Source organism: Microcaecilia unicolor, chromosome 2 (genome assembly GCF_901765095.1).
Source record: "Microcaecilia unicolor chromosome 2, aMicUni1.1, whole genome shotgun sequence".
Classification (NCBI taxonomy): Eukaryota; Metazoa; Chordata; class Amphibia; order Gymnophiona; family Siphonopidae; genus Microcaecilia; species Microcaecilia unicolor.
In genome coordinates, this window is record NC_044032.1 from 314,909,486 (window position 1) to 314,922,377 (window position 12,892).

General features: G+C 52.7%; 1 protein-coding gene across 1 annotated transcript in view; it reads right to left on the reverse strand.

Annotated features, from left to right (window-relative positions):
- TMEM38B (transmembrane protein 38B) overlaps positions 1 to 12,892 on the reverse strand; it is a 469,261-nt gene that overhangs the window by 295,471 nt on the left and 160,898 nt on the right. The window contains exon 3 of the mRNA XM_030194322.1: positions 12,348 to 12,532. Within this exon, the coding sequence (XP_030050182.1) occupies positions 12,348 to 12,532 (185 nt within the window). The remainder of the gene's footprint in view (positions 1 to 12,347; positions 12,533 to 12,892) is intronic.

The following is a 12,892-nucleotide window of genomic DNA, read 5'->3' on the forward strand; positions in this document are numbered from 1 at the left end:
TGGAGATGGGACTTCGAGTAATTTATCACAAACCCTAGCAGCTCCAGAAGTTGAATAGTGCACTGCATGGACCGAAGAGCTCCTGCCTCTGTCAGGCCTCTGTCACGAAAAGTGAGCCCTTGGGCCAAACAACGTCTGGCAGCCAGACAGTTCTGATCTTACCTGGAGAGTCAGGACAGAGGTCTCCAAAGAAGGACAGGCTAGGGCAGACAGAGGACCAAAGACAAGGTCCAGACCCGGACTGTGGTTCGAGACAGGTGGCAGGTAACAGCAAGGTCCAGGTTCAATCAGTGGTACAAAGGCAGGCGGCAGGCAATAGCAAAGTTCAGGTTCAATCAGAGGTTCAAAAGGCAGGCGGCAGGCAAAAGCAAAGTCCAGGTTCAATCAGAGGTTCAAAGGCAGGCGGCAGGCAAAAGCAAAGTCCAGGTTCAATCAGAGGTTCAAAGGCAGGCTGCAGGCAAAAGCAAAGTCCAGGTTCAATCAGAGGTTCAAAGGCAGGCTGCAGGCAAAAGCAAAGTCCAGGTTCAATCAGAGGTTCAAAGGCAGGCGGCAGGCAAAAGCAAAGTCCAGGTTCAATCAGAGGTTCAAAGGCAGGCTGCAGGCAAAAGCAAAGTCCAGGTTCAATCAGAGGTCCAAAGGCAGGCTGCAGGCAAAAGCAAAGTCCAGGTTCAATCAGAGGTCAAAGGCAGGCGGCAGGCAAAAGCAAAGTCCAGGTTCAAAGAGTAGTTCAAAGGCAAACGGAAGGCAATCCAAAACACAGAACTCAGGGATCCGCAAGCAGAAGCCGAAGCAAAGAACTCTGCCAGCGTCTGCCCTTAAATAACCCCCTCCATCTGGAGAACCCTCATCAGCTGTTCGAAAGGAGGAGCCCACACCCAGCCCCGGGGCTCTGGATAGGCTGATCCTAGAGAGAAGGCGGAGTCCAACCGCGACCAGCCAATCCGGGCCCCGAAGGGGCGGTCCCTCTGCTCCCAGGTCCCGCACCCGGAAGAGACTGTCTAGTTAGAGAGCGCCGGCCATCTTGGCAGCGGCGACGATCGCCGGCCGCTATTGCGCTGAAGCGGCGAACCGGCATAGCCCAGGAGGCTGGCACAACTCCCCGCCCACGCCGCCCACAGCCAGCGATACCCCGCTCTCCCCTGCTCGCGGAGCGAGGCATCCCAGCGGGCATGGCGGCGCAGGTAAGGGGCGCGACAGTACCCCCCCCGTAAGCCCCCCCTCTCCGTCTAGGTCCAGGTTTAGTAGGGTAACGAGAGTGGAACTCGTGCAACAAATCAGGAGCAAGGATATTAGCAACTGGCTCCCAGGAGTTATCCTCAGGACCAAAGTTCTTCCACGAGATCAAGTAAAACAATCGACCCCGCTGGAATTTGGAGTCAAGAATCTCTTTTACCTCGAACTCTGGATCAGGATCAGAATCTGGAACCAGAATCTTCTTCGGAGCAGGATGCCAGTGGGAAGTCCTAAAAGGTTTAAGCAGAGACACATGAAAAGCATTGTGAATGCGCAGATTACCAGGTAAGTGAAGGCGATAGACCACTGTCCCCACTCTAGATGTCACAGAAAATGGCCCGATGAAGCGAGGAGCAAACTTAAGGGAGGGAAGACGAAGCTTGAGGTACTTGGTGCTGAGCCACACTCTCTGTCCCGGCTGGAATACGGGAGCGGCACAGCGACGCCGATCAGCACCTTGCTTGTACCGGGCAGCCGCCCTTCCCAACTGCTGACGGACTGCCCTCCAAGTTGCATGAATGGTGGAGAGAGTAGACTGGATCAGTGGAGGAGCTGTAGTCAAAGGAATTGGAGGCGGAAGCCGTGGATGGCGTCCAAAAACAGTGAAGAAGGGTGACGTCCGGGAAGCAGAGTGGAAACTATTGTTGTATGCAAATTCAGCCCAGGCCAGGAGATCAGTCCAATCATCTTGACGAGCATTAGTGAAGGCCCGAAGAAAAGCTTTAAGGGTCTGGTTAGTACGTTCAGCCATGCCGTTGGTCTGAGGATGGTAAGCTGAAGAGAAATGCGTGGTAACCCCAAAGGCAGAGCATAACGATCTCCAAAATTTAGAGGTGAATTGCGACCCTCTATCACTGATGATACGATGCGGCAGTCCATGTAGCCGAAAAATGTGCTGGATAAATTGTGACGCCAGATCCTTCGCGGATGGCAGGGACCGCATGGGGACGAAGTGAGCCATGCGAGAAAAACGATCCACCACCACCCAGATGATCGTGTTGCCCTTGGAACAGGGGAGATCAGTTATAAAATCCATCGAGACCTCCTGCCACGGTAGATGGGGTACCGGTAATGGTTGAAGAAGCCCCCACGGCTTACCTGGCAAGGACTTGGTACGGGCACAGGTAGGACAGGTAGAGACAAACTGCCGAATCTCCTGGGCCATGTGGGGCCACCAAAAATAACGAGAAATAAGATGATAGGTCTTACGGAACCCAAAATGTCCCGAAAATGCAGCAGAATGACCCCACTGAAGGACCTTGCGACGAGATCGAGCAGGAACAGGAGTCTTGAGACAGGCGGGTGCCCCCACCATAGGGGAAAGGCACGCAGGATTGAGCATAGGATAGAGCTCCTCCGGCTCCTCAGGTACATCAAAAGCGCGGGAGAGAGCATCGGCCTGTATATTTTTTTCTGCGGGACGAAACACCAAATGAAAGGAAAAACGAGCAAAAAATAGTGACCAACGGGCCTGCCGGGGATTCAAGCGTTTGGCATCTTGCAAATAAAGCAAATTTTTGTGATCAGTAATGACTGTTATAGGATGAGCAGCACCCTCCAGTAGGTAGCGCCATTCCTGAAAGGCGAGCTTCAGAGCTAGCAGCTCTCTGTCCCCGATGGTATAATTTCGTTCAGCTGGCGAAAATTTCTTAGAAAAAAAAAAACAAGGATGTTTCTTACCAGAAGAAGTTGTCTGGGATAGCACCGCCCCCACCCCCAAGGCAGAGGCATCGACCTCCACGATGAAAGGCTTCCTGACATCAGGACTACGGAGCACGGATGCAGACAAGAAAGCCGTCTTCAAGGCAGAAAAAGCCTCCAGGGCAGCAGGAGACCAATGCCGAACATCCGCCCCCTTCCGAGTAAGGGCTGTCAACGGAGCTGTGAGGAGCGAATAATGGGGAATGAATTGTCTGTAGTAATTAGCAAAGCCCAGAAAACGCTGTAAGGCTCGGAGACTCTGGGGGAGAGGCCAGTCCCGGATAGCCTGCAGTTTAGCAGGATCCATTTGTAATCCAACGGCAGAGATAATATGTCCCAAAAAAGGAATAGTGGCTTGATGAAATGCACACTTCTCCAACTTGGCAAACAGTCGATGATCCCGGAGTCGTTGAAGCACAGTGCGGACATGCCCGGGATGGTCCAGGGGCGAAGCAGAGAAGATCAAAATATCGTCCAAGTAAACAATGACTGAAGAATACAGAAGGTCCCGGAAAATGAAGTTGATGAAATCCTGAAATACAGCCGGAGCATTACAAAGTCCAAAAGGCATGACCCGATACTCAAAATGGCCGTCGTGAGTGTTAAACGCAGTTTTCCACTCGTCCCCCTGACGGATACGAATCAAGTTGTAGGCCCCTCGCAGATCCAGCTTAGTAAAAATAACAGCCCCCTGGAGTCGATCAAAAAGCTCCGGGATAAGCGGCAGGGGGTAACGGTTCTTGACTGTGATGTTGTTAAGCCCTCGATAGTCAATGCAGGGCCGCAAGGACCCATCCTTTTTAGAGACAAAAAAGAACCCCGCCCCGGCAGGAGAAGAAGATGGCCGGATGAATCCTTTACGAAGATTATCCTGAATGTAGTCCCGCATGGCGGCAGATTCATCCCGGGATAAAGCATATAATCGCCCTCGAGGAAGCATAGTGCCGGGCAACAAATCAATGGGACAATCGAACGGGCGATGGGGTGGGAGGGAATCCGCCTCCCGGACATCAAAAACATCAGCAAAGTCCTCGTACTTCTTCGGAAGATGAGCATCACAGGGGTGGAGGGTTCCAGGTAGCGCTGGCACATTAATGGGAAGAGGGTGCACTGGTGTAAGACAAGTTTCAAAACAATGACCACTCCATTGGATGATCTCTCCCGAAGGCCAGTCTATGTAAGGCGCGTGTAGCCGCAGCCAGGGCATACCTAGAATTACCGGATGGATGGCCTGAGGTAAAATAAGAAATTGTATCTCCTCATGATGAAGAAGGCCCACCTGCATCCGAAGCGGAAGAGTGAGATGAGTGATAGGCTGTGGTAGAGTAGAGCCATGAATGGACGTGACTTGAAGAGCTGGTTTACAGGAAATAACTGGCCTTCCTAGGCCCTGAAGTAGCCTAGCATCAATAAAGTTGCCTCCTGCTCCTGAATCCAGCAAGGCGAGGGTATTTATCCTGTATTCTTGCCAACGTAAGATAATAGGTACTGTCATTAAGTTATCCGGAAGGGTTCCTGGACGACCCAAAACCACCCCCTTCACAAGGCTAGGGTCTAAGCATTTCCCGGTTTGTTGGGACACCTTTTCACAAAATGGCCAGGTTTCCCGCAGTACATACATAGTTTATTCTCCCTCCGGTGGGTCCGTTCCACAGCTGTCAGTTGGTGCCTGCCAATCACCATGGGTACCTCCGATCCCTCCACAGTCGGAACCGCAGCCTCCTGGGGAGAGACCGTTCGTGGTCTTTGAGGGGAAAACCTGCGCGATGGACGCGAGGCAACTTGTTCTCGTGCTCGTTCCTGGAAGCGGACATCAATCCGAGTACTTAGGGAGATGAGAGCGTCCAAAGTACTAGGGATTTCACGGCCGGCTAACTCGTCCTTAATGCGCCCACTCAAGCCCTGCCAGAAAATGGCCGTAAGAGCCTCTTGATTCCATTTGAGTTCCGCCGCCAGCGTACGGAATCGGATAGCATAGGCTCCAACCGTACTGCTTCCTTGCTGGATCCGTAGTAGTTCTCCTGCAGCAGAGGAGGGACGTCCTGGAACATCGAAGACCATGCGGAACCGACGCAGGAATTCTCCCAGTTCCGAAAGGAGAGGATCCTGTTGCTCCCAGAGAGGTGAAGCCCATGCCAGAGCTGAACCGGAGAGTAATGAAATAATGTAGGTAATCTTCTGTTTGTCCGTAGGAAAAGAAGCAGGTTGCATGTCAAAGAGCATCTGACATTGGTTCAAGAATCCGCGGCATGCGGAGGGTGTGCCGTCAAACCGGGGAGGTTCCGGCAAACGAAAGGCAGGCTGAGGTGGGGATGTCCTACTTGCCCCAGGAGCCGGTGCTCGCTGCGCTGACATCTGGGAACACACATCCTGCAGTACTCCAGACAATCTGTTGAGCTGGGCCTGTTGCTGTTGGAGAGCTTGGGCCAAGTCAGTTAGATCAGGCTTATCTGGCGAGCTCATGGCTTCGGCTTTCTGTCAGGCCTCTGTCACGAAAAGTGAGCCCTTGGGCCAAACAACGTCTGGCAGCCAGACAGTTCTGATCTTACCTGGAGAGTCAGGACAGAGGTCCCCAAAGAAGGACAGGCTAGGGCAGACAGAGGACCAAAGACAAGGTCCAGACCCGGACTGTGGTTCGAGACAGGTGGCAGGTAACAGCAAGGTCCAGGTTCAATCAGTGGTACAAAGGCAGGCGGCAGGCAATAGCAAAGTTCAGGTTCAATCAGAGGTTCAAAAGGCAGGCGGCAGGCAAAAGCAAAGTCCAGGTTCAATCAGAGGTTCAAAGGCAGGCTGCAGGCAAAAGCAAAGTCCAGGTTCAATCAGAGGTTCAAAGGCAGGCTGCAGGCAAAAGCAAAGTCCAGGTTCAATCAGAGGTTCAAAGGCAGGCTGCAGGCAAAAGCAAAGTCCAGGTTCAATCAGAGGTTCAAAGGCAGGCGGCAGGCAAAAGCAAAGTCCAGGTTCAATCAGAGGTTCAAAGGCAGGCTGCAGGCAAAAGCAAAGTCCAGGTTCAATCAGAGGTCCAAAGGCAGGCTGCAGGCAAAAGCAAAGTCCAGGTTCAATCAGAGGTTCAAAGGCAGGCGGCAGGCAAAAGCAAAGTCCAGGTTCAAAGAGTAGTTCAAAGGCAAACGGAAGGCAATCCAAAACACAGAACTCAGGGATCCGCAAGCAGAAGCCGAAGCAAAGAACTCTGCCAGCGTCTGCCCTTAAATAACCCCCTCCATCTGGAGAACCCTCATCAGCTGTTCGAAAGGAGGAGCCCACACCCAGCCCCGGGGCTCTGGATAGGCTGATCCTAGAGAGAAGGCGGAGTCCAACCGCGACCAGCCAATCCGGGCCCCGAAGGGGCGGTCCCTCTGCTCCCAGGTCCCGCACCCGGAAGAGACTGTCTAGTTAGAGAGCGCCGGCCATCTTGGCAGCGGCGACGATCGCCGGCCGCTATTGCGCTGAAGCGGCGAACCGGCATAGCCCAGGAGGCTGGCACAACTCCCCGCCCACGCCGCCCACAGCCAGCGATACCCCGCTCTCCCCTGCTCGCGGAGCGAGGCATCCCAGCGGGCATGGCGGCGCAGGTAAGGGGCGCGACAGCCTCTGAGGTGCTCTTCACCAGCCAAACGTCGAGATATGGGAACATGTGCACCCCCAGCTTGCGTAGGTACGCCGCAACCACCACGAGACACTTCGTGAACACCCGTGATGCAGAGGCGAGCACAAAGGGCAGCACACAATACTGAAAGTGTCGTGTCCCCAGACGGAATCGGAGATACTGTCTGTGGGCTGGCAGTATCGGGATGTGAGTATAAGCATCCTTTAAATCCAGGGAACAAAGCCAATCGACTTTCTGAATCATGGGGAGAAGGGTGCCCAAGGAAAGCATCCTGAACTTTTCTCGCACCAGATACCTGTTCAGGCCTCTCAGGTCTAGGATGGGGCGCATCCCCCCTGTTTTCTTTTCCACAAGGAAGTACCTGGAATAGAATCCCTGCCCTTCCTGCCCAGGTGGCACGGGCTCGACCGCATTGGCGCTGAGAAGGGCGGAGAGTTCCTCTGCAAGTACCTGCTTGTGATGGGAGCTGAAGGACTGGGCTCCCGGTGGACAATTTGGTGGAGTGGAGACCAAATTCAGGGTGTATCCGCACTGCACTATTTGGAGAACCCACTGGTCGGAGGTTATGAGAGGCCACCTTTGGTGAAAAAGTTTCAACCTCCCCCCGACCGGCAGGTCGTCCGGCACGGATACTTTGATGGCGGCTATGTTCCCATGGATCCAGTCAAAAGCCCGTCCCCTGCTTTTGCTGTGGAGGCGCAGGGGGCTGCTTAGGCGCACGTTGTTGATGGGAACGAGCGGGCTGGGACTGTCCCTGTGCCTGAGAAGGCCTTCGGGCCGGCTGGGTGTACCTACGCTTGCTGTAAGCGTAGGGTGCAGCCTGCCGGGCCGGGGAAAAACGTCCACCTGCAGAGGTGGATGCTGAAGGCGCCCGGTGGGAGAGCTTGTCGAGAGCGGTTTCCCGCTGGTGTAGTTGGTCCACCAACTGCTCGACCTTCTCGCCGAAAATGTTATCCCCCCGGCAAGGGACATCCACCAGCCGCTGCTGGGTGCGGTTGTCCAGGTCAGAGGCACACAGCCAGGAGAGTCTGCACATCACTATACCTTGGGCCGCAGTTCGAGATGCCACATCACAGGTGTCATAGATACCCCTGGACAGGAACTTTCTGCACGCCTTCAGCTGCCTGACCACCTCCTGAAAAGGCCTGGACTGCTCCGGTGGGAGCTTGTCGACCAGGTCCGCCAGTTGCCGCACATTGTTCCGCATGTGGATGCTCGTGTAGAGCTGGTATGATTGTATTCTGGTCACGAGCATGGAAAACTGATAGGCCTTCCTCCCAAACGAGTCCAGACTGCGAGACTCCCGCCCAGGGGGCGCCGAGGCGGTATCCCTCGAACTCCGTGCCCTCTTGAGAGCAGAGTCCACGACCGCCAAGTCATGAGGCAATTGAGGCCGCATCAACTCTGGGTCTGAGTGGATCCTGTATTGGGACTCCGCTTTCTTGGAGATGGTGGGATTAGATAGTGGCTTCAACCAGTTCCGAAGCAGTGTCTCCTTAAGGACTTTGTGCAACGGCACCGTGGAAGACTCTCTAGGTGGTGATGGATAGTCGAGGACTTCGAGCATCTCCGCCCTTGGGTCATCCATAGTAACCATGGGAAAGGGAATGCTGATGGAGATATACCTGACAAAAGAGGCAAAGGAGAGGCTCTCAGGAGGCGAGAGCTTCCTCTCCGGTGAAGGAGTGGGGTCGGAGGGAAGGCCCACAGACTCCTCTGAGGAGAAATATCTGGGGTCCTCCTCCTCTGTGTCGGACATGAGCTCTCTCAGCTCAGACCTCAACCGGGCCTGTCTCGACTGCGAGGAACCACATCCTCGATAATGGCGTTAAGCGATGGACTCCCGCGCCGGCAGGGACGAAGCTCCCTCCATCGACGTCGACTCCACCTATGTGGCGGTCGACACCGGCGCCGCAAGCGGCGTCGGAGGCCTCAGCATCGGGCCAGAGCCCACCGACGCCTCCATCAACGGCGCCAGGGGCGCAAGCACCCCCGGTGCCGGCAGAGCCTGGCACATCAGCCCTTCCAGGATCCCGGGAAGGATGGCTCGGAGGCACTCGTCAAGGCCCGCTGTCGGGAAAGGCAAAGGGGCCAGTGTGGGTACCGGTGCCGGAAGCTGCTCGGGTCCAGGAGACGGTACCGAGATACCCGTGGACTCACGCAGCGACACCTCTTCGACCGAGGGGCACTGCTGCTTCCTGGGCGTCGAGTCGTCCCTCGATGTCCCGGAGCTGCCAGTCCCGTGCGCCGTGGGTGACCGATGACGGTGCTTCTTGGCTTTCTTGCGATGTCAGTCATCGGCGCTCCGCGGAAGAGACGAGGAGGAGGTGGAGCCCCCCCCCCGGCCTCAAGGTATCGGATCCGACAGGGTTCGGTCCCGATGGCCCTGAGCAGCGGGAGTGGCCGGGGCAAAAGGCCCACGCGGCCGCTCACCACCGCCAGGCCGGTGGGCCAAAGGTACCTGTGCTCCTGGAGTCGATCCCATAGTCTGCGCCGACGCCGTCGACATCGGTACCAGCACCGAAGACCCGGACGTCGACACCGATGCCGTCAAGGTCAACATCGAAGGGCCGGCGCAAGTTCCAAAAAGACGGTCCCGTAGAACTTGCCTCATGTCTTTTTTGAGGAGAAATATAAAATAAAAACACGTTACCTGTTTGACAATTTATTGAATTACACTCACCACCTGCGTCCCAGTGGTGTAGCCAGACTGCCAATTTTGGATGGGCCTAAACCCAAAGTGGGTGGGCACAAAATTTTCTCTCTGCCCCCCTCCCCCAGCAAAATTTAGTCACGCTAATCAGATGCATTTGTCACACAGGGTAAAGTGCTGCTTTTCAGTGCATCAGATTTCTCTTACGTTACTGCCCCTGCGTCGCTCCAGGGGCAGTGACATAGGAGACAGGAGGAGACTGCGAGCCAGCAGCCAATGCCTCAAGGCTGCCTAGACAGTGCCAGCCGGTGCCGCGCTTTTTTTTTTTTTAAACATTTTTTGTCCTTAGCGTTAGCGCTTCTTCTTTTTGTAGCGCCGGCCCTGCTGCTCAACAGGAAAAGCAGCAGTGGCCGGCAATGGGAGCTGGGGCTGGCGCTGGGCGGGCCTGGACTGAAATTGGGTGGGCCTGGGCCCAGCCAGGCCCACCCAATGGTACGCCCCTGCTGCGTCCGCTTCCTTAAGCCGAGACACAAGGTGCACGTCTTGGAATTATGCTCCGGGTCGAGGCACTGGAGGCACCAAGCATGAGTATCAGTCTGCGAGATCTGCCGGCCGCACCGACCACACTTCTTGAATCCGCTTGGGACCTTCGAGGACATCGACGGAAAAATCACGTCGGCGAAGTCAAACTAGTCGATGGTGGCGGTGAAAAGCACACCCGAAAAAGAAAGAAACGACCGCGCGGACGACGCGCCCTTGCGACTAAGAACGACGAGTAAACTCTTTTTCGTTTTTTTTTTTTCAAAGAAAATAAACGCAAACGCGTACCGAACAAGAAAAAAACCGCGGGCTAGGCTGCAATCCGGTTTCCGGGGCTGACTAAGAGAGAGATGGGAACACGTCTCTCTCCAGCGCGGAATGCAAAAAAACTGAGCGGGAACGGTCGCGCACGGGCGGGAAGACGGCCGCGCATGCGCGGTGGGCGTGCCTTGCGTGTGGGACCGCCCGCAAAGTTTTTCTTCCGGTTGGTGGGGGCTGCCGTGGACGTCAACCCAGTCGTGAGAACAAGCAGCCTGCTTGTCCTCGGAGAAATAAATGTTCACAATAAATAAATAAATATTACTGCCCAACACTGCATGTACATACAAGGAAATGACAGAACTTGAATGTCAGAAGGAAAATGAAAGTATGACACAGCAACCGCTATAAGCTGAGAAAGCAAGAAAACGCCTGGCTGCTCCCTTGTAATTAACTTCAGGTTACACAGCAGGAAGAGAAACACATTAAACAGAAAGAGCTCCATAGTGCTGTGACTAAAAGGGAAGTGAAAAAGAAGGCAGAAAACCACCCGACACTTGTTCTAGCAACAGTAAAAGCCCAGAAAGACAAACTAGTTCTCTTCTAATTCCCTTGTTTTTTTTTTTTACAAAACTAATAACGTTTGGGAGGTGGTGGAGATGAAAACGGTAACGGAGTTCAAACATGCGTGGGATATGCATAAAGGAATCCTGTGCATAAGAAATGGATCCTCAGAAGCTTAGCTGAAATTGGGTGGCGGAGCAGGTGGGGGGAAGAGGGGTTGGTGGTAGGGCAGACTTATACGGTCTGTACCAGAGCCGATGATGGGAGGCGGGACTGGTGGTTGGGAGGCGGGAAATACTGCTGGCCAGACTTATACAGTCAGTGCCCTGAAAAGGACAGGTACAAATTCAAGGTAAGGTATACACATATGAGTTTGTCTTGGGCAGACTGGATGGACCATGCAGGTCTTTTTCTGCCGTCATCTACTATGTTACTACGTTACTATGTAATAATGTTGCACTTAGTACTGAAAACTGAAAGAGAAAGCAGATTAGTATAAAAGCATGAGAGAAAGCTGCCGAGGAAACTTGTCAGCTGACTTAATGAGAATGCCAGAGAATGGCGGAGGCTTTGAATTTCTGGCGGAAAGAATTCAGAGCATAATGACACATTGGAACAGAGTAAGAAGAAAACCATAGCATGTCACAAATAAAAAAATAAATAAAAGGGGGGCATTCTGCCATATTTTAACTATTGCTAAGCAAATTGCTAGAATAAAAACACTCTGATATGAAATACTGTGGCCTGAAGAAATATTAATTGCCAACAGAAAGCTTACAGCCAGTGCCAGCCCTAGGGTTTCTAGCGCCCTCCTGCAGTCTATTAGTCGGCGCCCCTACCCATCCAGGGGCGGGATCACTATGGATCCGCCCCCACAGTAGACACACCCCTTTTACCAGCCATGGCATCATTGAAAATATTACACCAGTATAGAAGAAAAATAACTTAGCACACAGACCAGGAATTAGGAGAACAGACAGTCTTGCCAACTCTGAAAAACAATGTGTTATCAAAATTTCAGAATCTAACAAACAGATCCCTATTCAGACACTTGGCCTTGCAGTCACACATGTAGAACAGAGATAGCCCCTCCTCAAATTCTTCAAAAATGAACCTGAAATCCTAAGAAGTTAGACTCTGCATGCAGCACAATAGCCTTCCCATTCAGCACAGCTTAGGATCTAGCCAGGGCAGACTTAATCAGCATAAACTAGCATATTCCACAATCTGAGTTGGACAGACTAACAGGAATTACTGAAGTGGGAATGAGAGATAGGAGATTGGTGATGGTTAGGAATTGAAAGCAGGCATCTAGCCCTCCTGTCCTGTGAGTTGCTGTGTTGGGGGGGTGGAAAAGGGTGGGTCAGGTGCAGCACTAAACAGCAGTCTCTGACAAAACAAGGGTCCAGCTGGGCTCTGCTGTGCTGTCTCTGAGCTGGATTCCAGCTCCTGGTTTCACTCTCAATCCCAATGTGTTGAAGGGGTGGCTACAGAGCTCCTGAGCTCAGCCAGGCATAGTGAGTGCCTTTGCTGGAGCCTCCTCAGGCTTTCCTTCTTGCCCTGAAGCCCCTTGTCACCAGGGGGGTGGTAGGGGGCAGAGGTTAGCAATCTATATCGAATCTGTGGGTTAACTTTTAAGCTCCTAAATTAAGATGAATTTTCAGCTGAAAAAGTTATGCTCCTAAATTTGCCTAAAAATAGGGCACAAATAAAATTAGCATTTTCTGAATATTGGGTCCAAAATGTTTTAAACATGATAGTTTGTCTGCTACAAGCCCTTGCATGCTACCATACCTCTCACCCAGCCGATAGCGATCATGATTATCCAAGCATTACTAAAACGACTGTTAGCATGCAGTACGCCATTTACTATTTTCCATGTCCTGGTCACCTCCTTCATTCCAGCTAGCATAAGTCGAAGTGGCAGAAAGGAACAACACTTGTAGAACATGTTGCGCGGGTAATAAAATATTAAGTACCTGTAATATTAAAAGAAAGTTTGTGTGAGACACTTCAGAGAAACTTTGCTAAATATATTACTGCTAAAGAGTATTATACTAAAGTGCATTTATAAAATATCATTTATGCAAAACAGTCTGGACAAATGCCAAGTCAGAAAAAGGAAAGTTATTTACCTGTAGCAGATGTTCTCAGAGGACAGCAACCAATTAGTCTCACACTAGTAAAAAAAGGCCCGTTTCTCACACAAATGAAATGGGTGCTAGCAAGGTTATCATGTAATGGCGATTATATTTTTAAGGGAACCGTTAGGAGAAATGTTCTGTCATGATAAGTAATAATTGGGAAGGGTGTATAATGAGTAATATGCTCCAGGGGTA